The following is a 26,757-nucleotide window of genomic DNA, read 5'->3' as shown; positions in this document are numbered from 1 at the left end:
TAATCCAGAGAAGTCTGTTCCTCGAATGATTCAAACAATTAATTCATATGGTGGTTTCTTGGGTTACAGGACCAATTTTTACAAAATCAGAAGCCATACCAGTAGGGGGATTAGTGGAGGTACCTAATCTGAAGGATGGAGAAAGTGAGGACTGCAGATGCTGGAGATCAGAGCTGAAAAATGTGTTGCTGGAAAAGCGCAGGTCAGGAATGAAGAAGGGCTTATACCCGAAACGTCGATTCTCCTGCTCCTTGGATGCTGCCTGACCTGCTGCGCTTTTCCAGCAACACATTGTTCAGCTCTAATCTGAAGGATGGAATGCAATTCCTGTTTAGATGGTCGCCAAAAGGTTTTGTTGTATTTGGGAATTTTTATTACCCCTTCCTTCCACCAACTGTATAAAGTTAACTATGTACAACTACTAAAGAGGATAAAACAGGATTTGCAGTGGTGGTGGGGGGGGTTACCGTTAACATGGTTGGGCCGAATAGACCCGATTAAGATGAATCTTAACTGCTGTACCCATGAGAACGCTCCCGTTGTTATAAAACAAGTGTTACAGAGGCTCAGTGGTTGGCTAGGGTCCTTTATTTGGTGCCACAGGCGCCCTCTAATAAATTTCACTAAATTGTAGCTTTCGCAGACTGAGGGAGGGGTGGATCTTCCGGATTTGAAGAAATACTAATTAAGTGCTCTGTTAACATAGGTTAGTGACTGGCTATAGGGGAATTCGGAGTCGATTTGGCTTGATATTAAAGCCTCACAGTCGAGATGTCCTTTAATTAATTTATTATTCATGGACAAGATGAAATCCGTGACCCAACAGTGTAAAAGTCCAATTATTTTAAATATGGTAAAAGCCTGGAGGATGATGAGGCAAGGCGAAAGCAACTGGTCTAAGACTTCGCCATTTACCCCACTGGTGGGAGCTCAAGGATTTAAAGGAGCTCAATGGACTCCGGCTTTAAGGCATGGGAGAATAAGGGGATCTTCTGTCTGGGAGACTTATTCGAGGGGGAGGTCCTGATGTCATTTAGTCAGTTAAGTCAGAAATATGGATTGTCTAATAGGGACCTTTTCCAATATTTCCAGATAAGGGACTACATACAGAAAGAATACTCCGGTATCCGGGTGCTCTTTCAGTACTTTATCTCATTTACAGAAGGGTCGCGCCCTGGGGGACATGGAAGGACTCCGTAGGACGTGGAATCGAGAGCTAGGAAAGGATATTTCATGGGAGGTATGGGGGAATGTAAAGAAAATCTCAGTATATAACGGAGTGCAGGCCATGCAGTTGAAGATCTTGCACAGGGCTCCTATAGCGCCAGAGAGGCTAGCTAAGTTCAAGAGAGGAGTATCGTCAGGGCGTCCCAAATGTAACATTAGTATAGGCATCTCACACACTTACTGGTCCTGTTGTAAGATCCAGAGATATTGGAATGCTATAGTAAGGGAGGTAAAGGTCATCCTGGGGATTGAAATTAACGTAGATCCAGCATTGTTTCTTTTGGGGTTGTCAAATTTGCCCTGTCTGGGGGAACATGGGAAGAGATTGTGTAATATTCTTACTCACTGGGCGAGGAAGAACATTCTAGTGAACTGGACATCAGAAAAACCACCAGGTGTTATGGGGTGGTGTAGGCTGGTGATGGAGCATCTCCCCAAGACTACCTCACAAATATGGTGCACCACAAAACGGAACAGTTTTACAAGATATGGTGGCCCTTTTTTAATTATATTGACCCTGACTTATCAGTAATATTAATCAGGGCTGTGGTATAGCCATGGGAATCAGTATAGGTGCCTGTGGGCCCCAGAAGGAGACGACTGGGGGAAAGAAAAACGGTACTGTAGATGGTGCTCCCAGGGAAGGGAGTCTCAGTGGAGGTGTGATGAGTGAGATAGAATAAAGCAGTGCGATATTATTTCATTTAAGTTATTTGAATTTAGTTTAAAGTAGTATTTATTTAATATGATTGTACTTTAGTTTACGTTTAGTAGATATGTTTGTTCTGGTAGAATAGTAGGTAGTTTATTAACAATGGTATTGTGTTATGACCTTTTTCGAAATGCCTTTTTTTCCTGTTTTGATGGTGTTATTCTTTTCCTTTGTAAAAAATGGTTTGTAAAATATTTAAAAAGGTTTTCAATAAAAATATTTATTTAAAAAAAGTCTTAAAGCTGCTGAGTCTTTGAAGGGCAAGTTTTGTGATGCAGCTTTAAGAAAAATAATGATGTTATGGTTAACATGGTAATCAGAACATGAGATGCTTAGTTTTCTCCTGTTTAGATATAATGGTTTACAAGGGCTCTTGTGAGCACAGTGGCAGCAGCCCTACTTGTGAACCATAAGGCCAGATTCATGTCCCATTACTCCAGAGGTGTGATAACATCGCTGAACAGACTGATCAGGAAATATTAAAAATGGTTCAGCAATTAGAAGGGATACCAAGATGACAAAACCGATTGGCTAGATGGTTGTGGGACAAACTCTGAATGCGCTTTCAACAATTAAGAGTAGCAACATTTTCCTTATTAGGCGTTTTGAAAAAGAGGTGCACGTACTTGGGATATGTGTTGCAAATCTAGCTGTAGAAAGCATATAAATATACAGATGTATCATTAAGGTCTCTCTTTGCTTGGTTTGGGGAAAAGTCAAAGTAGTAATCAAGACAGAAAGTTAGGAGTGGGCACTTGCTAGTATATCAGCATTTGTTTGGGACATTGCTGTCAATGGGTATTTCCCTTTGTTGAGGATTTACAGTTGGAACACAAAGATGACTTAGGCAATTGTTACAAGTTAAGATCTGCCCAAGAATCCAGTTTCCAGAAATCAGTATTAGGGATAAATAAATTGACTCAAGATATTGAGTGCACTTAACAATACACCAAGAGAGAAACACTCCATTTTAACCAATTACACTGATGAGAAACTTCAGCACCTAAAGCCAGATTGGGAGCTTTTGGGTTCAAAAGGGATCCACAAGATTTGAAGTTTTAAAACTACAAAGAGGTTTTTATGTATCTTACCATTAGACTCTTGAAAGATGCTGCAAGTCAAGAGACAGAATCAGGGAGCTAGGAAGAGAAGACCCTGAAATCCCAGGGTTCATGGGAAGTTGGACTGATAATCATAGAGCTGTACAGCATGCAAAGAGACCCTTCGGCCCAACTCGTCTGCACTGACTAGATATCCTGAATTAATTTAGTCCCATTTGGCAACACTTGGCCCATATCCCTCTAAACCCTTCCTATTCATATACCCATCCAGACGCCTTTTAAATACTGCAATTGTACTGGCCTCCACTAGTTCCTCTGGCAGCTCATTCCATACATGCACCACACTCTGCGTGAAAAAGTTGCCCCTTAAGTCCCTTTTAAATCTTCCCTCTCACCTTAAACCTATGCCCTCTAGTTCTGGACTCCCCCACCCCAGGGAAAACACCTTGTCTATTTACCCTATCCATGCTCCTCATGATTTTATAAACCTCTTTAAGGTCACCCCTCAGACTCCAACGCTCCAAAGACAACAGCCCCAGCCTATTAAGCATCTCCTTATCGCTCATATCCTCCAACCCTGTCAACATTCTTATAAGTCTATGTTGAACTGGTACATCATGCACACCTCAACTAGTGAAATGTTAAGTATAGTTTATGGTTTAGTATAGAGTTGAAGTTCCTACATACTGGAATTGCTTGGTTGGGGGCACAGCTGGATTTCAAGGACAAGTCTTCAGTGCTACTGTTTGGATGTCATAATATAATCTTTGCTAAAATTAGTGCGTTGAGACATTTCTTGATACCATTTGGAGTGAATCAAATTGGCTGAAGACTATATCTAAAACACTGTAGACCTTTTTGAAGATGACGGAGGCCAGGATGACAGTAAAAAGAAAATGCACATTTACATTTTAGACTGAAGCTTTGAAAGGTCTAAGTTTTGAATATTTAATTCTAAAGAAGTGAACTTGATTAACATAAGAATACATGCGGAAATAGAATTCAAAACTGCTGAATCTGATAAAGAGGAGCTAATTGAGGAGTGAAATCTCAATGATTCAGTTCATCAGCAAGATTTAACCAGTCATTTGCCTGAACATATGGCAAGTACCGGGGGAAAGGGAAAACTGCTACAGTTTGCTCAATATACACCTTTAGACAATTATGTGACAACTGTGACTCAGTTGCCTCAGTGTCACAAGCTGTAGGTTCAACTCCCACTCCAGGGCTTGAATGTAACATCAATACTCCAATGCAGTACCAAGGAAGTGCTGCACTCTCAGATACAGACTTTTGAATGAGGCGTTAAACAGAGATCTGATTTGTCCACTCAGGTAGACGTATATCCTTGTCAAAACCTATCCCTCAAGTAACATCAGAAAACCAGATTCTCTGGTCATTGTAACTGCAGTTGAAAAGTTGCTGTTTGCAAACTGGCTGCTGCAAAACCTATAACACAAAAATACACTGGAACACGTGACTGTGAAAGGTGCCACAGTCCTCCATCCTATCTGTGCTGCTTTCATGCAGACTCTGGCTCACACTATTCATTCATTGAGATTACATTTTCCCCAAGGAATAACACTACAGTACTTTGAAAATAGAGTTAAAAATCACTCAACGCCAAGTCATAGTCCAACAGGTTTATTTGGAAGCACTAGCTTTCATAGCGCTGTTCCTTCATCAGGTGGTTGGTGAAGGAGCAACCACCTGATGAAGGAGCAGAACTCCGAAAGCCCGTGATTCCAAATAAACCTGTTGGACTATAATCTGGTGTTGAATGATTTTTACCTTTGTGAACCCCAGTCCAACACCGGCACTTTCAAATCTTGAAAACAGATGAAACAGATAAGCATCAGGGGAAATGTTTACCTGGCCTTTACCAGGATTCTCCTTTGGGACGAGCAGAGACATAACTGGTCCAAACTTCTGGCATTCTTCCCTCACATCTTCCACAACATCTGTTTGGAAAAGAAAGCTGAGTTTTAAATTAAATTCAAATATAGCAATGTAAAAAGACAATAAGCATTCATAGAATGGAAGCAGATCATTCAGTTCATCGAGTCCACACTGAGCCTCCAAAGAGCATCCCACCCAAACCCAACTCCTCACCCTAACCTTGTAACCCTGCATTTCCCATGGTAACCCACCAAGCCTGTTCATTCCTGGATACTATGGGCAATTCAGCATGGCCATTCCACATAATCTGCACGTCTTTGGACTGTGGAGCACCAGCAGGAAACCCATGCAGCCACAGATTGTTGCCACAGGGTGGAATCACACCCGGGTCCCTGGTGCTGAGAGGCAGCAGTGTAACCAATAAGCCACCATGATGCCCCCATTCAAGCTGACCAAGTCAAAGCTTATTTCTTTCCAGACAACATACTTGTTTTGAAAATATCTGATGTAAGTAGAAAAAGTAACACCAACTGACCTTCATATTCTTCACACTGAAGATGGCTATCATCAATAACATTGAGTAGTCTCAGCACTGGTGTTGGAAGCATAACCAAATCTTCAATATGAGGTGCTAATAGTAAAAATTAACACAGTGAGCACTTCATTTTAGCTATTTCAATGTAAATTAAAAATATAAAAGAAAAAGTTCATTTTTTTCCCCAACAATAAGGCATTATACTACAACTAAACAATATTGAGAATTGGTTATGAAATTCTGTCCGAAGATTTTTCCCAAATGAAAAAGGGCAGGACAAAGCTGTCTCAAACACCAGTGAAGTTTTGCAAAGCACACTAATGTCCATTTTTACTGAGCAGTGGGAAGCAGAGATTTGCATATTTTAGTTTTGCAATAATGCGTTGATGCATGCTGCATACGTTATAAAGACTGGAACTAGAAATTTTACTTAGTGTGCAACTGGCATAATCTGCAGCATAGATAGAACCAAAGACATTTCAAACATCTGTAACGAGAATCAGGTCTCTCTCCTTCACTTTACCACTATTCTCCAATATGTTCATCAATGCCAACTATGTATAAAAATACTAGGTACATAAAGATCAGATCTCCAAGTTTCATGGCTCCAACACAATTCACAATTTATTTGTATTACATGTAAACTGTCATTACACATCTGTGTATAAAATTGTAAAATTCTGGATTTTGGACTCAAAAAAAAATCTAGAACACTGAACTTACCAAAGGGAATGCTGAAGAAAGGGTTGTATAAAGCATGTTCTGCTGTAGTTCTGTGTGCTGGATCATCATGAAGCATACTATAATTTAAATATTGGAAGGAGCAAAAAAAAAACTGTCAAATATATAAACAGAGTACATAATTTTTTTAGCTGTAAGCCATCATTTTCTTGTATTCACAGTGATGTACTTTTAATTTTTTTATATCACTTTCGATTTCTGCTAATGTAATAGAAATAGTTTCTGTACTACAACTTAATTGCTACTATACTTGCCATATTGAAGCATCCATTAAGATTAAAACAGATCTAATACTGATTTATTTCTATTATGTAAAAATAAAAACTACTTATGACTATTTATGCAAACCATCACAACTTGGGATTTCAATAGTAAATCTGCTTCAATTAAATGACTGTTGATTATGAAGACATTTCATATTTAATTTGAAGACTTGTGTTTTGAAGGACTGTGGAAAAATTTATCTACTTCAAGTTTTGTGGAGAATTTTGAATTGGTTTCTTTAAGAAGTCACAGAGTTCATTATGGACATGGAGATTTTTAAAAACGCGTTTTCCATGATAATGCCTGGTTGTTGGAGACCAACTGCTGGGAGATGCTTGGGGTTTGTTCTGATCTTCAGTTGGGAGAAAAAAATGCGGAAGAAGGTGTACTCAACTGCTCTCGCCTTGCTGAACAAAAAAATACTTGAGAATTTAGGATAAAAGCTATTTGTTCTTCCAGAAAGATTACTGAAAGAACTTCTCAATATTGTATTTCCTGAACAAGGATTTCAGTGGCAGATGCACATGCTTAGTGATCTGTTCTTGAGTAACAGACCATTGGATTGAAAGACATGAACATAAAACATCGGACTTTTTCTCTCATTGAGCAGTAAAATCCATCAGCTAAAGAGTTTTTCAGAAAGCCAAACTTTGCAAGAAAAATGTTATTCTTTACCTTGTATGTCAGAGCACGTTTTTGGGTTATTTACAGCAATGCAGAATGACGCAAACAGCACATGGTCAATTCCTGCTGTTTGCATCCTCCTGCTGAGGTTACTACCAAAGTCCGTCTTCTCAATCTCACGCCTTGCCTGAGATGTCCTGCTGTTCAGGTTAAACTCACCAGCGCTTGTCTTTCTTTAATGAAAGAGTAGCCCTATGGTCCTCTGAGACTGTGGCGGCATTATCTTTAAGAGGGTTACATATATATACTTACACATTCCTTTTCCCACTTATATACCTAACAATTCCTGTACTCAAGTAACTTAGATAAATGCATGTGCATATATGTGACTGTACATTAACCAGTCTGCATCTTCATTGACTAAGTATTGTTCTGAATAAAATAAATTGTGTAAATTAACATGATTGAGCGATCTTTTTATTAAATCTTGATGTAGATAAGGTCTTTAATTAAGCATTTTCGTAGCTGAGAAAAATATTTTTATATTACATTGTGATCCATGAGTTATGGGACAAGAGCAACAGCTCTTCCAGCACTGGTCATAACAGTTACATTTAAATCCCTGCAAGTGAAAGGTGTCACATTGTGCCTGTGATTAGTCCAACTCAAATGGAAAGTCCATGTTGCGTAGCAGTTATACAGATTTTTTAACTGAGACAATCAGTTACAAGCCAAAAGCATGGAGGGGATAGTTAAAAAGTAGACTTCACAATTCGAAGTTACTCAGAAGTGAAACCAAAAATAACAAGTTAGGCTCCTGATAAGACTAGACATACAGCTCACTATATATTAATTTTCAACAAGATAAATTTTATGCAGTGGGCTTTGGCTTTTATTTGCCTCCTCTCTGTTAAGTTAGTTTAACTTTTCATATCAAGACTTGTCTGACCAATGTTTAGTTTCAGTCTGTCTTCAGCAGGACTGAAATAGCAGAGTAAGGACTCATAAGAGATACAATGTCCAATTCAATTTCAAAAGGACCTATCATTACTCCTCAGAGATGTCCTATGGTACAATGAGTTCTAGGCTATTATAGTCCAGGCCCACCACTGGAGTGTCAAGTACTGCTGAACCCAAGAGAACATTGAAACATCTGGTAGGTTCACAACTTAAACATCGCTTTTGTAAGAAGTCTGCTTTGACAGTCCTGCAAATATTGGCTACATTCCTGAAGCAATGTGCTTAGATTTTAATGGTACATTGTGCATTTCGACATATGTTATTGAGTCAGAGTCCTTACAATATAAATTATTTCTTTTCTTCATTAAATTATGATTTAATTATAAATATAATATTCACAAACAAAAACTTCACTTCAAGTACTTATTGTATTTGAAATAACTTAAGCCAATTTAGCGTGCAATAAGGGTGTCAACGCTAGCACTGTTAACAGAGTGTTAAGGCCTAGGTTATAGACCTACCCCAGTTTAGTGAGCATGTAAGCTAGGCTGACACACGACAATAAAAAAGCGTATTTGCAATTCTATTGGGAGTTTCACTTTGCATACAGGTTTCTTTCAAGAGCAAAAGCTTTATTTTGGATAAAATCAACAGTGAGCTTTTATTTTACATTAATGTTGCTCTCCCTCATTTATGAGATGTTGCTGCATACCTAATTATCAACAAATTGCTGCACTTCAAATATTTCACTAGTTGTGAAGCATTAGGATGTTTTATGAACAGGCTACTTAAAAAGATGCATTTTTTTGCCCACTGTGAATGCCTGCGAAAATTAACACTCTGGCTAAACAAACATCACTAGTAGTTGTATCAAGCTTAAAAGCTTACATGCCTCCCTTTTCCACTCATACACCTAACAATCCCAGTTCTCAAACAACTTTGATAAATGCACATGCATGTATGTGCCTGTGGAGAGTAAAGAAATATTAACCAATTTTCAGAAAAAAATTGTAATGTTCAAAGAGCTTAATAAGTATAATTAACCTTTTGATAACATCTCTGAGGTGATAAACTGGGATAGCCGAGTATACCATATCTTTACTTGCAAAAATGGAATCGATGATGGCAGAACTGTTTGCCTAAACAGAATAAAATGGAAACATTTAGATCATAGCAAAAGTCCCAAATGTAATCAAAATGGTGCAATTAGATTATTAATCTTAGAAAGATTGTGGAAGAGTTTTTTTTTCTGGTGTTATGGCCCCATAGTTTGGGTTGATAGCCAATTGGGAATATAATTGTTTTTACAGAAAAGGCAAAATTGAATGAGCTTACAGAAAATACGCAACATTGGCAGAAATAAATTTTGAACAATCCTATTACAAACCCTGTCACAATATGGCATGAAATATCAATACAAAAGGTTAACTTTTCAGTCTAAAACTGCAATTGTGAAACCGTCATGTTAAAGTTTGAACATCAGGATATTTGATTGCATGGAACTTGAGTATTACTGAGAAAAGACATTTTGTCGGAGCTTTTTGCCTTACATTCTTCAGACAACATTGTAACAGCAGCAAATTAAGAGGAATGAAACTTCTAATATCATTTCTAACCTGAAGGGGTGGGTAGTTTAACGACCCTAACACTTGTACCAATGCAGTTCTAACAAGCTACTAAGAGGTTCATTGCACCAGTGACTTTTAAAAAATTGCTTTTGAAATTTCAGTTCTCACTTCGGTGACGTGGATTTCAAAAATTGGAATGAGTTTGTTACAATTTTGTCATACAAACTTTGTATCATCTCATTACTGTAACATTAATTCAAGATTAACCAAGAAAAGATTTTACTGCTAAGGATGTACAAATGGCCTGGATTTCAATCAGCTTCAAAACGGACAAACTGCATTATCATTATTGCTAACTCAAGGGATTTTCACATATCCAGCAGCAGGATAAGCAGCCAAACAAAAAGATTTTTTTTTCTCAAACTGCAAATTAGCAAGTAATTTTTAATTAAATGAAAAACTTTAAATAGAGCAAAAAAAATTTAATGCAAATATATATGGGATTAACAAGCAACTGAAATAGCATAAACTTAAAATTCAAACCTGAAGTTTATCATAATGGAGAGATTTGAAATACGAATAAATTTTGTTTTATACAGGCAGTGAGGCTTTTCATGTCTGTTTATGGACTTTTAACCAATTATAGATTTATGTTACCACCAGAATACATCTCACTGAACAAGCATTGATATCATGACAGCATAGCACAAATGGGAAAATTTTAGTCAGTTCAATGATTTTGAATAGTTGGATTCTTGGGACATAAACAGTACACCCGCTGCAGAATCACTATATCACTGACAACTTCTACATTTCTATATTTAACACTAGACATGTGGACTCCAGACTTTGCTGCCAGTTTCAAGAGAATCATGGGGGCAAAAGTCAACAATTCCGGCCCTATTACTACCACAATATCTGACTATTACCTTGACGGAAGGAAAAGTGGCCCATGATGCAACACTGGGAGAATGAGTTCCATGCTTGGATCCCAGTCACAATTTTATGGATCTCTAATTTTAAAATGGAACTGAATTTGGATAAAGTAACTGCAGTCAGTGGAGTCTTGAGTGCTCTGCTCTACTTCAGCCTGGGATCTCAAATTTTAATTCTGCAGTTTTGATTGGTTACAAATTTCTGGATGTACATTAAACGGTAAACAAAGATGTATTTTGCTTAAGCAAAAATACAAACATATAAAATATTTTATTTCGATCAGAAAATGGATTGCTTAAAGGTCTTGCATAATTTTAATTTTAGATTAATTATTAGATTCCCTACAGTGTGGAAACAGGCCCTTCAGCCTAGCCAGTCCACACCGACCCCCCCGAAGGGTAACCCACCCAGACCCATTTCCCTCTGACTAATGCACCTAATACTGTGGGCAGTTTAGCACGACCAATTTATCTGACCTGCACATCTTTGGAATGTGGGAGGAAACCCACACAGACATGGGGAGAATGTGCAAACTCCACACAGACAGTCACCTGAGGCTAGAATAGAACCTGGGACCCTGGTGCTGTGAGGCAGCAGTGCTAACCACTGAGCCACCGTGCTGGGAAAGCAATAAGGTAAAGCTAACTTATTTCCTGGTGTGTGACAGACTAATTTTCACAACTATTTAATGTACATTTTGTGCCCACCCAATATTAGATCAGTGTAGTCAACTATTGAAGAAAACTGCATGTATTTTGAAAGCGACCACTGGAATCAGTCAGCCAGCTAACAACATAGAAGCTTTTTAAACATCCATTGTCCATCACAATATGTGGGTTATAATCCATCTGTAAATTTGTGGTTATTTGCACAAATTTGGTAACCATATGAAGCTGAAGGAAAATGAAATGGTGCTTCCTTTCTTCTCTCATCCCTAAATTCTCAATCAATATGAACCTTGCTTTATAAACTGACTGTATGATGATAAGATAGATTACATAAAACTTACAGCACAGAACTCAGACAATTGGTCCAATTGGCCTTTGCTGGTTTATATAAAATGTCAATTTCTGAATGGATATAAAGCACTTTCATTTCAAATTTGTGTTATACAGATCGTTTAATACAGACTGTAAAACTGCTATTGCCTAGATATTGTACACTAAATGGTTTGATTCTCACCTTCCACTGTGGTGATTTGATAGTCTCTTTCAGTTTTATTCCCGAGAACATCTCCAGCAAAATTATTCCAAGGCTCCAGATATCAACTGCAGTTGTACATTCTGTGTTGCTTTCCATGCCCATCTGTGCTAGCATGTTATGTAGCTCCGCTTCAGGAGATCTATAACCATCTGTCTGAATATATTTTACATCCTGTATAGTGTGGACAAAGAATGAAGAACCATCTTAAAAGTACAATCAAGTGAATGTAGTCATTCTAGTCTCAAAAGGGTTAAACAGATGATTTCAAACAGCCTTTTACACAATCTATTGGATTTCTATGTTTTGATAATATTTCTATGAATCATCATGGAGCTTTTTTTAGACATTAGGCTGCCAAGTAAATGCAGGTAGTACTGAAGGGTTTTAAGAAAAAACACATTTCCCATGAAATTAACTGTTTATATGCCAAATATTTAATGCCAAGTAATTAATCATACAACAATATGACACTATCACCACAGGGTGGAAGGGAGGGTGGGATCAGATTTTCATCATTTAACTGGAAATAATGTCACTTAATTTTTCAGGAATGTGAATGGTAGCTCACATACTGTTTACTAAAGGACAAGGATGAGTTCATGTTTGCTGTAATTCTATCCATGAGGCCAGAAGATTTGGATATTTTAAAAATTCCAAAATGTTTCCTTGTCACATTCAGAATTAAGGATAAAGAAGGGAATCTATGCTTTAAGTGAAGTGGATAGCGGGTGAGGTACAAGAAAGATTTGTACTTGATAGCAGCTTTTATAACATCATAATGTGCGTCCCAGCTAATGAAATACTTTGGAAGTGTGGTCACTGTTGTAATGTAGGAAGCACTGCAGCCAACTGGCACTCAGCAAGCTCACTCAAACAATACCACAATGAAATAATCTGTTTTGGTGATTTTGGTTCCTTTCTCACACATACATGGAATGAATTGCTGGAGGAAGTGGTAGATACACGCAGTTACAACATTTAAAAGACATATGGGCATGAATTGGAAAGGTTTAGAAGGGAATATCAGGGATTATCCATTTTCATATGCATGAAAATGGAGCTAATTTAGTTTGAGTAAACTAGGTTGGCATGGATGAGTTGGACCGAAGGTCTGCATCCATGCTGTACGATGGTATCCATCACTTAAAGTTTAAACTGTTTGCATATAGTGTTACAATTTTACTTGGAGAATACATTATCTCTCACTGTTGCATTGTTGATTTGCAAGTTTCCTCCGTACTTAAATATCTGGTTAGCAGAATTCAAATGGTTCATAGGCACCATTTCATTCACACAGATGTCCGTTTTCAAAGGAGATAATTATACAAATGATTAACACAACAATCAATTGAAACCATTATACTTCATGGAATATCATGAACAATAAATCTTGTTGCTGCCAGTTGGTCAACATAATACTGTGCCCTCTGAATTGCCAGTTCCTAATACCACTAGGTTTTCTAACTTGTTATTTACACCACTACAAAGTGCTAAAATCATAGTGAATACTTATTTACAACTGCAAGTGATTGCTGAATTCTATAGAATTCTATATGACTTAAGCAGCTATGGGAACTGTAAAGCTTTATATTTCAATGCAATTCTAGAAATTTGGTTTTATGAATCATTAACCTGCAGAAATCTTGGCAGTTTTGAAGTGATGATAAGCACAGTAACACATTCCCTGATATCCTGCCAGTAAGTTTCTGCAGCTCAACATACTGTAGAGGAAGAAATGATGGAAAAGGTGAACTTCTCTGGGGAAAAAAAAACAGGAACTGGATTGAAATGAACACACCTGTGTTTAATCACTCTGGTTACATGCGATTTTTGAGATTTGTGATTCAGGTTTGTAAGTTTGCTCACTGAGCTGGAAGGTTTGTTCTCAGACTTTTCATCACCATGCTAGGTAACATCAGTGAACTAGGAGAAAGTGAGGACTGCAGATGCTGGAGATCAGAGCTGAAAAATGTGTTGCTGGAAAAACGCAGCAGGTCAGTCGGCATCCAAGGAGGAGAATCGATGTTTCGGGCATAAGCCCTTCTTCAGGAATCATTCCTGAAGGGCTTATGCCCGAAACGTCAATTCTCTTGCTCCTTGGATGCTGCCTGACCTGCTGCGCTTTTCCAGCAACACATTTTTCAGCAACATCAGTGAACCTCCAGTGAAGTGCTAGTGTTCTGTCCTGTTTTCTATTTACGTGTCTGTTAAGGTGGGTGATATCATTTCGGGTTCTTTTTCTCAAAGATTGGCAAATAGGGTCCAAATCGATGTGTTTATTGGATTTCTGGTTTGAATGCCAGGTCTTTAGGAATTCCCATGTGTGTCTCTGTTTAGCCTGACCTAGTATGGATGCGCTGTCCCAGTTGAAGTGGTGTCCTTCTTCGTCTGTATGTAAGGATACTAGTGATAGTGGGTCATATGTTTTGGTGGCTAGTTGGTGTTCGTGTATCCTGGTGTACAGTTTTCTGCCTGTCTGTTTGATGTAGTGTTTGCTACAGTCCTTGCAGAGTATTTTGTAAATGACATGTGTTTTGCTGGTTGTTGGTGTAGGATCCTTTAGGTTCATCAGTAGCTGTTTCTGTGGGTTGGTAGGTTTGTGGGCTACCATGATGCCAAGGGGTCAGAGTAGTCTGGTTGTCATCTCCGAAATGTCTTTTACGTATGGTAGTGTATCTAGGATTTCTGGGCATAGTGCATCTCCCTGTTTGGGTTTGTTGTTTAAGAATCGGTAGAGTGGGTTTATCAAGTACCCGTTGTTCCTGAATATGCTACGAGTATTTTTCTTCTGCTGCTCGTAATTCCTGGGTGCTGCAGTGTTGTGGCCCATTTAAATAACATGCTGACGCAGCTCCGTTTGTGGGTCGGGATGATTGCTTCTATAGTTAAGTCTCTGGTCTGTGTGTGTCGCTTTCCTGAAGATGCTGGTCTGCTGGACTGTGACTGGGACAACACATCCATCCTAGGGCAGACTAAACAAAGACACGCATGGGAATTCCTAGAGGCCTGGCATTCAAACTGGAATGTCATCAATAAACACATCGATTTGTACCCCATTTACCAACCTCTGAGAAAAAGAACGAAATGACATTACCCACCTTATCTGACCAAGACACACAAATAGAAAGCGGAATAGAACACCAACGCTTCACCAGCAGCTCACTGATAATGTCACATGGCATGGTGACGAAACAGCTGAAAACAAACCTCCCAGCTCAGTGTGAAAACTTACCTGAGTCCAGATACATTAATCGCACTGAGCAAGACTTTTTTAATCTTGTGTTTTAGCATACATTCTCGTGAGGGGCATGAATAGGGTAAATTAGAAAGTCTTTTTCCCTGTGGTGGGAGAGTCCAGAACTAGAGGGCATAGGTTTAGGGTGACAGGGGAAAGTTTAAAAAAGGACCTAAAGGACAACATTTTCACACAGAGGATGGTGCGTGTATGGAAAGAGCTGCCAGAGGAAGTGGTAGAAGCTGGTACAGTTGCAACATTTAAAAGTCATCTGGATGGGTATATGAATAGGAAGGGTTTAGACGGATCTGGGCCAAGTGCTAGCAAATGGGACTATTTATTTAGGATATCTGGTTGGCATGGACGAATAGGACTGAAGGGTCTGTTTCCGTGCTGTACATCTTAAACTCCGCTCCGATATTAATGGATCTTGTTTCACAAGTTACCTGATTGCCTTCTTGGAAACTGAGCCCAAAGTCAATGAGTTTAAAGCACTCATCCTCCGCACTCCACAGTATATTACATGGTTTGAGATCTGCATGTACGTAACCCTCTCGGTGAATAAAAGCTAGTGCATTGAGTACATCCCGTGCACAGTGCTGGATCATCCACATTGAATGGCCTCGATTAATGGAGTGTAGCAGCAGCTCTGAGACACTGACATCCAACAATTCCAGCAAAATGCAGTTACAACGTTGGTTTGTGTAGGACATGTTGGAAAATCTCCCATATAAAGTCACTGGAAGCAAAAAGCATAAAATACAAATTAAAACACAAAGCAATAGGAAATATGATTAGAACTTGTTGGTGTCTACTAACTATTAGCTGCAACTACTCTTTTGTAACAACAGTGAACATAGGAAAGTATTCGTACATTGTCTGGCAATCATTTCAAGCACAGTATTTTTAAATCTACTCAACCTAGAAGACCTGTTACTATGACAATTTAGAATAATGTTTGCTAACAATGGCTTTCGTATAAATGACCATCTCAAACCATTTCAGTTTTGTTGAAAAACTCTACAGTCAATGTGCATCAGGCAGTGAGCTGAATACCATATTAACCTGTCAGTAATGTCGTGTGAAGGCAGAATATTGGCTAAGACACCATGGCAACTTCCCTGTCTCCTCTTGAAAGTACATTAGGATGTTTATTCACCCACTTTGGTGGCTGTTTAGTGTCTCTGACAGTATAGCCTATCTGCAATGCTCAAATTTCTATCCTGCAATGAGGCATTAACTGAGATAAACCTATGAGAAAGAACTGATATTAGCTTACTGATACAACCCTTACTTAACTTACGAAGAATCTAAATTGAGATGATTACTTCACTTTAAGTATATTCATCTAACAAAGGGTTCTTCATATCATACCCCCTCTCATATTTTAGAACTTCTATTTCCCATATATTCCCAGCTAGAATCAGTTGCTAATGCTTGCAGTTCTGTCGCAACCAAGGAATTCTGTATGGCCATCTCTCAAATGTTAAACTTAAACGAGGCAAGTATATACAATCCTAAAGTAATTTAGAAATCCTCCTGTTATTTCTCTCTCAAATTCCCTCAACAAAATAATTAGTCATTCATTTAACTCATTGTTTGCTGAATCCTAGTACCCCACTTGCTTTTATAACATCAGTGATCACATTTTGAAAAGCTTCCAGATGACATTGTTATCCCACCAACAAATGTACTTTCTTTGAAAGTGGCACCTTGAAAAAGACTAATTGGTTTACTCCCTATTCATTTTGCTTAGGCCTTTTAAGCATTTATGTACTATGCCTCAGAAGGTAGTGATGGCGGAGTCATTAATTCTAAGGCAGCAAAGGATTGATTGTCTTGCCTAGCAGAAAGTAAGATTATTGCAGATAGATAGAAATCTGGAATTAAGAACACAAAAGGCAGAGCAGCCTTGAAAAGCCAAATACCCAACTTCTGTTCCTAATTTTTAATATGTATTTACACTGGATGTCAAGAGTTGAGAGTGTAGTGCTGGCAAAGCACAGCAGGTCAGACAGCATCTGAGGAGCAGGAGAATCAAGATTTTGGGCATCAGCCCTTCGTCAGGAAGCCTGCTTTCTCACAATCAATTCCATGTAAAACATCAAGGATCTGGCTCTCCTCACCCTCTACTGCTATGGGAATGACGTGCATGTAACTTTTTTTTTAAATCTGCCCCTGTATTTCTTTTATTTAAATCTAAAGTATTATCTGAAATTTGGTACAATTATCATTTTTTCCTTCAAGCTTTTCTTCTCTCAATCTTTTTCACTTTTATTAATCTCTTATGTCTCAATTGCATTGGATACTTACTGGTTCAGCACATTCATCTCTTCGAGATTCTGTAAGCAATGCCAATTTAGCCTCGTCAGATGATAGAGCATTACTGAAAAGCACACTATTATTAAGCTCAACAGCAGAGTGGCTGCTCTTGCAGAGGTGGCATGAACATAATGGGTTAATTGGTCAGAAGCTGTGCTATAAAAATTACATGACGTTATTGTGACTTGCCTACAGACATGTTGCTTATTAGGTAAGTGAACACGATGGTGATGACCACCCTGTCATTGTGCACACATGAAAGCATTTTTTGGGCTGTCCTGCCATACACTTGGGACAAATTTTCTTGTAGTTAGCGTAGACTATTAAAGAATATGGTACATATAAGAGGAATACAGTTTTCTTGTAATGAAAGGTAGGGAACAAGTAGGTGACATGAAAAAGAATAAACTTACCTAACTAATGTTTATCAGGTATTTACAACACCCACAGGGAGTATAGTTTGTTAAAAATCATATCAATGCTTCCAAGATGTGAGTGCAATTCACATAGCTCATGTGAATTATGCACAACTGTCCTTAGTCAATTTGCTATTCTAAGTGGGAATACATTCTTTCCAACAATGGTATAGGTAGTTGTTATCATCTAACTTGGTCTGAAGCAATGCCAGAGATGTAATTGAGCATGGCAACTGATGTATTAATCAGAGCTAATTTGGCATGAATTGATTATAAAAATATGGGGAGCTAGTAACCAGTACGGTTGAGTTTTATGGACTGAGATTAACTAAACTAACACTCTTATTAAAAGTGAGAATTTAGACTCCAAACAATAACTGTGCTTATACTGTACATCCTGATGATAACTTGTTCTCCTGAATATGATTCACCAATAAAGGATATGCACCTTTCATTCAGAACGCAGAGTCCATAGGTTGTAAATGGAGGTGCTGGGATCTGACTTCACTGGAAAATGTGAAATAATGTGGAACTAGAACCAGACTTCCAAAAAATATTGAGAGAGATTTCAAAGAAATGCTTTTAAATGCCTATTTAGGGTTTAGCCCCATCATATTCACCAGGTAGCATAAAAACCCAGTTTTCACCTCAGGTTTTCAGTAGTTGCCAACTTAATTCTGTTCGTGGCATTTTATGTAGCAATTGTGAAAATTTATTTCAGAGAATACTGCCAGACACTTCAACCACTGTGGTTAAAGTCGAGATTAAGGATGTATTTCAAAGCACATTTTGGAAACACAAAAAAAGCTTTTTCCTGACATTGCACTGTATCCTGTCTGTCATCAATACACAATGCCATACAATGCACAGATGATTAGAACAAATGGTCCAACTGTAGAATAAGTATTATAGGGAATCTTTCATGTTAGACAGCACAATTTTAGTGCTTCAGAAATAGAATAAACATGGGTGATTTGTACACCACTTCACTGAAAAATCACACTTCTACAAAGAAATTGAGACAGCAGAAATTAAGAATGTTATGAGGCAAATTAATTTCCAGCAGAATTGGGTGAACGTTAACATCATCTAAATATAATTGTTACACAATCCTTTGAGGCAATGCAGGTCTTTTTAAATTGAAAATATACTCAAATGGTACTGCGTAAGAATGACTGAAATCTGAAATCAATTTATCCTACATCTAGGTTTCAGATGATAGACTAAACTGATATCTCATTTATCTCCTCAGAGATATGAAAGTTTGCATGACACTATTCAAATAGGAAACCAGTTCTCCCCAGTGTCCAGGCCCATATTTTCGCAACAGCTTTAAAAAAGATCTGCTTATCTCATTCACTCTTGCAACATTTGTTTCTTAAATTGCCACATTTATTACAATGTGAAAAACATTTAATTGACGATAAAACGCTGAGGGCATGAAGAGTACTGTAAAAATGCAAATTGTTTTTCTTTTAAAGATTGGCTGCAAACTTTATGAAGCCCATCCTCAGATTTGGATTTAATTTTTAAGATTCAAAGCAGTTTTTAAAAAACCATACGGCTGCATGCAAGCAATTTAGAACAAAACAATGAAATTTTCATTTCCAGGGTCAAAATCTATCAAACACCCGTTTAACTTAGTTTCACTTCAAAAAGATAGTCAAGCAGTTTTTTTACAATTTATACTACTTTTGAATAGTTATAAACTGCTGCCTAGAAAGTTCGGTGCAGTGGATTCAGATTTTCCCAAATTGGTAACTGATACATTTCTCATGACTAAGATCTGCACTTTTGTTTTCTAAATATCTGAATGCTTTCAATAAAATAAAATGCTAACACATTCGCTGAGCTCAGTGCATAAAGTAGGAATTCAAATCAGAAACAATTACAACATCATAATCATTTAGAGATTTAAAAACATGATGGCACATCCCTGCTTGCTTTTCATTTGGGCACAATCCAATTTGATATACATTCATTCTTATAATATTTGTAGGTGTCAAGATCAGCGTGGGAGGTATCAATTTCAACTTAGCTGGAACAAGGAAATTCCAGCCTTATAATTTTCTGGAAATAAAGAGAATGAAAATCATTTATATTGCCTTACAAAAGACCATGTAGAATGCACATAATGTACCAGCTAAAACTTAAATGAACCTGTACCCTAGTCCAAAGTCCACATACCATCTACCTTCAGTTTACTGTCTGTGAGAAGGTGAAAGATTCCACAAAAGTCAATCTTAGTATGAATCATTAAGTGAAACATCAGAATAGGTCATTCAGCCCTCAAGACTAATTTTCCATTCTCAGACATAAGCCAAAGCAATCCCAACATGATATTCACTCCAGTCACGATTTGGAGGTGCTGGTGTCAGACTGGGGTGTACAAAATTAAAAATGACACAACACCAGGTTCTAGTCCAACAGGTTTATTTGGAAGCACTAGCTTTCATAGCGCTACTCCTTCATCAGGTGGTTGAAGGACTTGATGAAGGAGCAGCAATCCAAAAGCTACTGCTGCCAAATAAACCTGTTGGACTATAACCTAGTGTTGCGTGATTTTTAACTTCACTAGTCAATGGACATATGCAGAATCATGAATTTGTTGATTAGAGTACAATTAAGGTGGTTTTGCCAAAAGTAAGAAAAAAATTGCAAAAGAAAACAATCAGGCAGCTTCTGCGGAAAGAAACAATTAACTTGTCAGCAAAACTTACAAATCATTCACTGTACTTGGCTGTGAACGCACGGCAACTGACAGTATACCACATCTAACACACACAAATAAAAAAGCCTAACTAAGGCCTACCATCCATCACTGAAGCCCTGTGGCAAAATGTAGTCAGCGCTGCATCTGAAGGGGGAATAGCACAGGCCCCGTTCCTGGGGATGCGGCGAGATTGTTTACAAACGCTGACAGGGCCCAGGGCTGTTTCTGGCCTGAGCGCAGCCTGAACTCAGGCTAGCACAAAGCTTCCCCGATCCCGCTTACCGATATTCCTGTGGCCCTGCAGGTCTTCCAAGACCCCGCTCTCGGTCAAAAAGCCGTAGTCCGACTTGGTGTCGTGCACGAACTGCTTGACGGCCGCCCGGGCCGCCCCCGATGTCACGCGGTAGACGGCGGCCGACGACCCTTTACCGAGGCACCGCTGCGCCCGCCACAGCCGCCCGTTCGCCTGGAAGACGCCAAGCGGCGGCAGGTTGCTGCTGAGCCGCTCTTCTTCCGAGTACCAGCCGCCCCCCGTATGATACCGGGGCCGAGGCCTGGGCCTCGGGCCCCGGGGCCTCGCTCCGACGTAGGTCGCCATTTGCCTGGAGCAGAGTTCGTTGGAAGAGATCGGGGATGGTTAACGGTGTTATGCTGCGGGACGGCCGCTGGCTCGCGGTCCAGCTAAGATCGGCTCTACAGGCGGCCTTCCGCCCACCTTTCCGGGCCTGTAAACAAGGCCACAGGCTCGCTCTCACTTCCCCCCCCCCCCCAACCTCCGCAGCCGCTGGGACACGCGCATGCGCGACAGTGCTGACACGTCTCGCCCCGCCCCCAGGCGGTGGGTAAACAAACGCGTGACGTCAGCCGCTCAGCCACTGCGTTCTGATTGGATGTTCCAGCTGCCAGTCAAATGGCAGGTCAGCGCCCCACAGCGTGCGGCTTCATCTTTCCCATTAAACAGGGTCTGGATAAGAGTGTGTTGCTGGAAAGGCACAGCATCCGAGGTCAGGCAGCATCCGAGGAGCAGGAAAATCGACGTTTCGGGCAAAAGCCCTTCGTCAGGAATGGAAGCAGGGAGCCTCTAGGGTGGAGAGATAAATGGCGGGAAGGGGAGATTCAACAGTCCATGCCGACCCTACGTTACATTGATATAGCGCCTGTCACCCAGACAAAACACTGCCTTTCAAGACTGAGGTCGTCCTCTTCTCTTTAAAGCGCAGTCCCCATCGCAAAGTACGAAATGCAGACTATCTGCCACCCTCCCACACAAAAAGGAATGTGATATGTTCGAAAGATGCTGATTGAAGGATAGATATTGGGCAGGACAGTGGATTGGTTTCCCTCCTTTTCGTAGAATTGTTACACTGCAGAAGGAAGCTATTTATTCCCTTGTGTTTGGGATATTTCTGGCTAAGTTAGCGTTTTTAGTTAAAAATCACACAACATCAGGTTGATTTGGAAATACAAGCTTTAGGTGCACTGCTTCTTTTTGACATTGTCCACCCCAGTCCAACAACAGCACCTCCACGTCATTAGCATTTTAAACTAATCACTGATTGCTCTCAAGGAGAAACAAATTTGTAAGGAGATCTCAGCTATCTGCGAGAATAATAGGGTAGATATGGTAGGGGATTTTAACTTTCCAAACATCAACTGGGACTGCCATAGTGTTAAAGGTTTAGATGGAGAGGTATTTCTTAAGTGTGTACAAGACAATTTTCTGATTCAGTATGTGGATGTACCAACAGAGAAGGTGCAAAACTTGGAGGAGAAAGTGAGGACTGCAGATGCTGGAGATCAGAGCTGAAAATGTGCTGCTGGAAAAGCGCAGCAAGACAGGCAGCATCCAAGGAACAAGACAATTGACGTTTCGGGCATAAGCCCTTTTTAAGGTGCAAAACTTGACCTACTCTTGGGAAATGAGGCAGGGCAGGTGACTGAGGTGTCAGTGGGGGAGCACTTTGGGGCCAGCGACCATAATTCTATTCGTTTTATAATAATGATGGAAAAGGATAGACCAGATCTAAAAGTTGAAGTTCTAAATTGGAGAAAGGCCAATTTTGATGGTATTAGGCAAGAACTTTTGAAAGCTGATTGGAAGCAGATGTTCGCAGGTAAAGGGACGGCTGGAAAATGGGAAGCCTTCAGAAAGGAGATAACAAGAATCCAGAGAAAGTATATTCCTGTCAGAGTGAAAGGGAAGGCTGGTAGGTATAGGGAACGCTGGATGACTAAACAAATTGAGGGTTTGGTTAAGAAAAAGAAGGAAGCATATGTCAGATATTGACAGGATAGATCGAGTGAATCCTTAGAAGAGTATAAAGAAAGTAGGAGTATACTTAAGAGGGACACCAGGAGGGCAAAACGGGGACATGAGATAGCTTTGGCAAATAGAATTAAGGAGAATCCAAAGGGGTTTTCCAAATATATTAAAGACAAAATGGTAACTAGGGAGAGAATAGGGCCGCTCGAAGATCAGCAAGGTGGCCTTTGTTTCGAGCCACAGAAAATGGGGGAGATACTAAATGAATATTTTGTATCAATATTTACTGTGGAAAAGGATATGGAAGATATAGACTGTAGGGAAATAGATGGTGACATCTTGCAAAGTATCCAGATTACAGAGGAGGAAGTGCTGGATGTCTTGAAATGGTTAAAAGTGTATAAATCCCCAGGACCTGATCAGCTGTACTCGAGAACTCTGTGGGAAGCTAGAGAAGTGATTGCTGGGCCTCTTGCTGAGATATTTGTATCATCGATAGTCACAGGTGAGGTGCCGGAAGATTGGAGGTTGGCAAACGTGGTGCCACTGTTTAAGAAGGGCGGTAAAGACAAGCTAGGGAACTATAGACCGGTGAGCCTGACCTTGGTGGTGGGCATGTTGTTGGAGGCAATCCTGAGGGACAGGATGTACATGTATTTGGAAAGGCAAGGACTGATTAGGGATAGTCAACATGGCTTTGTGCGTGGGAAATCATGTCTCACAAACTTGATTGAGTTTTTTGAAGAAGCAACAAAAGAGATTGATGAGGGCAGAGCAGTAGATGTGATCTATATGGACTTCAGTAAGACATTCGACAAGGTTCCCCATGGGAGACTGATTAGCAAGGTTAGACCTCATGGAATACAGGGAGAACTAGCTATTTGGATACAGAACTGGCTCAAAGGTAGAAGACAGAGGGTGGTGATGAAAGGTTGTTTTTCAGACTGGAGTGCCACAAGGATAAGTGTTGGGCCCTCTACTTTTTTGTCATTTACATAAATGATTTGGATGTGTGCATAAGAGATACAGTTAGTAAGTTTGCAGATGACACCAAAATTGGAGGTGCAGTGGACAACGAAGAGGGTTACCTCAGATTACAACAGGATCTGGGCCAGATGGGCAATGGGCTGAGAAGTGGTAGATGGAGTTTGATTCAGATAAATGCGAGGTGTTGCATTTTGGGAAAGCAAATCTTAGCAGGACTTATACACTTAATGGTTAGGTCCTAGGGAGTGTTGCTGAACAAAGAGACCTTGGAGTGCAGGTTCATATCTCCTTGAAAGTGGAATCGCAGGTAGATAGGAAGTGAAGGCGGCGTTTGGTATGCTTTCCTTTATTGGTCAGAGTATTGAGTATAGGAGTTGGGAGGTCATGTTGCGGCTGTACAGGACATTGGTTAGGCCACTGTTGGAATATTGCGTGCAATTCTGGTCTCCTTCCTATCGGAAAGATGTTGTGAAACTTGAAAGGGTTCAGAAAAGATTTACAAGGATGTTGCCAGGGTTGGAGGATCTGAGCTACAGGGAGAGACTGAACAGGCTGGGGCTGTTTTCCTTGGAACGTCAGAGGCTGAGGGGTGACCTTATAGAGGTTTACAAAATTATGAGGGGCATGGATAGGATAAATAGGCAAAGTCTTTTCCCTGAGGTTGGGGAGTCCAGAACTAGAGGGCATAGGTTTAGGGTGAGAGGGGGAAGATATGAAAGAGACCTAAGGGGCAACGTTTTCATGCAGAGGGTGGTACGTGTATGGAATGAACTGCCAGAGGATGTGGTGAAGGCTGGTACAATTGCAACATTTAAGAGGCATTTGGATGGGTATATGAAATAGAAGGGTTTGGAGGGATATGGGCCGGGTGCTGGCAGGTGGGACTAGATTGGGTTGGGATATCTGGTCGGCATGGACGGGTTGGACCGAAGGGTCTGTTTCCATGCTGTACATCTCTATGACTCTATGACTCTAAGTGAAGGTAGCACAGTGGAGTTGAAGAGTGTGGTTCTGGAAAAGCACAGCCGGTCAGGAAACATCCGAGGAGCAGAAGCTTTCCACCATCACACTCTTCCACTCTGATCTGCAGTCCTCACTTCCTCCCGATTTGGAGGTGTAGGTGTTGGACTGAGGTGGACAAAGTTAAAAATCATACAACACCAGGTTATAGTCTAATAGGTTTATTTGGAAGCGCTGCTTCTTCATCAGGTGGTTATGGAGCAGAATCATAAGACACAGGATTGTAGAGGCATGGACCTGGTGTTGTGTGATTTTTAACATTAAACAAATTTAGCAGAATTTTTTCATCTTTTAGAATTATCATGTTAGTTTTGGTTCCTTCATACGTAAATCCCAGAACTTTTTTAAAGTTACATTCTCAAGATAAAGTTAAAAATCACACTTTTTTGGTTATTGTCCAACAGATTTATTTGGAAGCACTCGTTTTGGGAGCTGCTCCTTCATCAGGTGGTTGTCAAGATCGCTTTTAACAATTGGTGTCATCTCAACTCAGATAATGCATGGAAGGTGTGAAGTTAAAGTCTGTCTTTGTCCCAATGTTAGGTCAGGCTGATTGTATTTGTAAAGTGGGATTTACAGAATCTTACATGGATTTATGCAGTTTTTGAGCAAAATAAAATGTAATTCTGCAAGTACAAATTTACCTCACAAGCTTATGTGTACAAAGTTAAAAATCACACAACACTAGGTTATAGTCCAACAGGTTTAATTGCTGTTTAAAACTTGTTGGATTATAACCTAGTGTCGTGTGATTTTTAACTTTGTACACCCCAGTCCAACACTGGCATCTCCAAATCATGAAGCTTATGTGTGTGTGTGCAGAGGAGACTGAGTGAATGCATGCATGTGGATGTGTGTGTGGGGGTGTGAGTGTCTGTGAAAGAGTGTGTGTCTGTGAGTGTAAAGAGGTATAAGTCTGTGAGAGGGTGAGTGTGTGGTTATCAGTGTGCGGTGGTTATGTGTGAGCATATGAGAGAGAGCTTTTGTATGAGAGAGGATCTGCGTGCGTGTGTGGGTCTGCAGGTGTGTGCGTGCGTGTGTGAGAGAGAGTGTATACTGCAATGGGGTCACCTGTAGTGTGACATGAATCCAAGGTCCCAGTTGAGGCCATCCCCATGGGCACCGAACTTGGCTATTGGCCTCTGCTCTTTACTTTGCATTGTTGCTTCTCCCGGAGTCCACCTTGGAGGATGGTTACCCGAATGTCCTGGACCGCTGTGTTATCTGACTGGGAGGGAGCACTCCTGCCTGGTGATCATTGCGTGGTGTCCATTCATCTGTTGTCATAGTGTCTGCACAGTCTCGCCAATGTACCATGCCTTAGGGGATCCTTGCCTGCAGTGTATGTCCCACAGACCCACACACTCATGCAGACCCTCTCTCATACACAAGCTCTCTCTCATAAGCTCACACATACACATCCACACACATACCATCTCACAGAGTTATACCCCATTACACTCTCTCACAGTCACTCACACCTCCACACACATACACATCTAAGATTTGGGGTGAATTTGTACTTGCAGATTTACATTGTATTTAGTTCAAAAAGTGCACAAATCCATGTAAAATTCTGTAAATCCCACTTTAGAAATAGAATCAATCTGACCTAACACTGGGACACAGACTTTAACCTCACACCTTCAATGCATTATCTGAGTTGAGAAGACACCTATTTTTAAAAGATATCTTGAGAATGTAACTTTTAAAAAGTTCTGGGATTTACACATGAAGCAACCGAAGCTAACATGATCGTTCTAAAAGATTTGGAGATGCCAGTGTTGGACTGGGGTGTACAAAGTTAAAAATCACACAACACCAGGTTATAGTCTAACAGTTTAATTGGAAGCACACTAGCTTTCGGAGCGCTGCTCCTTCATCAGGTGACAGTGGAGGACACAATTCTAAGGCACAGAATTTATAGCAAAAATTTACAGTGTGATGTAACTGACTCGCAGCCATCCTATCAGAGACTTAGACCACTCTACACTCATGCACACACATATACACTCTCTCACAGACACTCACAACCCCCCACTCCAGACATGCACACATATTTTGTGGGGTG

General features: G+C 40.0%; 1 protein-coding gene across 1 annotated transcript in view; it reads right to left on the bottom strand.

Moving 5' to 3' along the window:
• Positions 1–21,179, bottom strand: part of uhmk1 (U2AF homology motif (UHM) kinase 1) — a 34,481-nt gene extending 13,302 nt beyond the window's left edge. Inside the window, exons 1-7 of the mRNA XM_072573926.1 lie at positions 20,699–21,179; positions 15,412–15,704; positions 11,710–11,901; positions 9,068–9,162; positions 6,158–6,234; positions 5,435–5,530; positions 4,873–4,961 (exon numbers count right to left, since the gene is read on the bottom strand). Coding sequence (XP_072430027.1) covers positions 4,873–4,961; positions 5,435–5,530; positions 6,158–6,234; positions 9,068–9,162; positions 11,710–11,901; positions 15,412–15,704; positions 20,699–21,014 — 1,158 coding nt within the window. The 5' untranslated portion in view covers positions 21,015–21,179. The remainder of the gene's footprint in view (positions 1–4,872; positions 4,962–5,434; positions 5,531–6,157; positions 6,235–9,067; positions 9,163–11,709; positions 11,902–15,411; positions 15,705–20,698) is intronic.
• Between the last annotated feature and the right edge of the window lie 5,578 nt (positions 21,180–26,757).

This window comes from Chiloscyllium punctatum, chromosome 7, assembly GCF_047496795.1.
Source record: "Chiloscyllium punctatum isolate Juve2018m chromosome 7, sChiPun1.3, whole genome shotgun sequence".
NCBI lineage: Eukaryota > Metazoa > Chordata > Chondrichthyes > Orectolobiformes > Hemiscylliidae > Chiloscyllium > Chiloscyllium punctatum.
The sequence above is the reverse complement of the archived record's forward strand: the minus strand, read 5'-3'. Positions and strand labels throughout refer to the sequence as shown.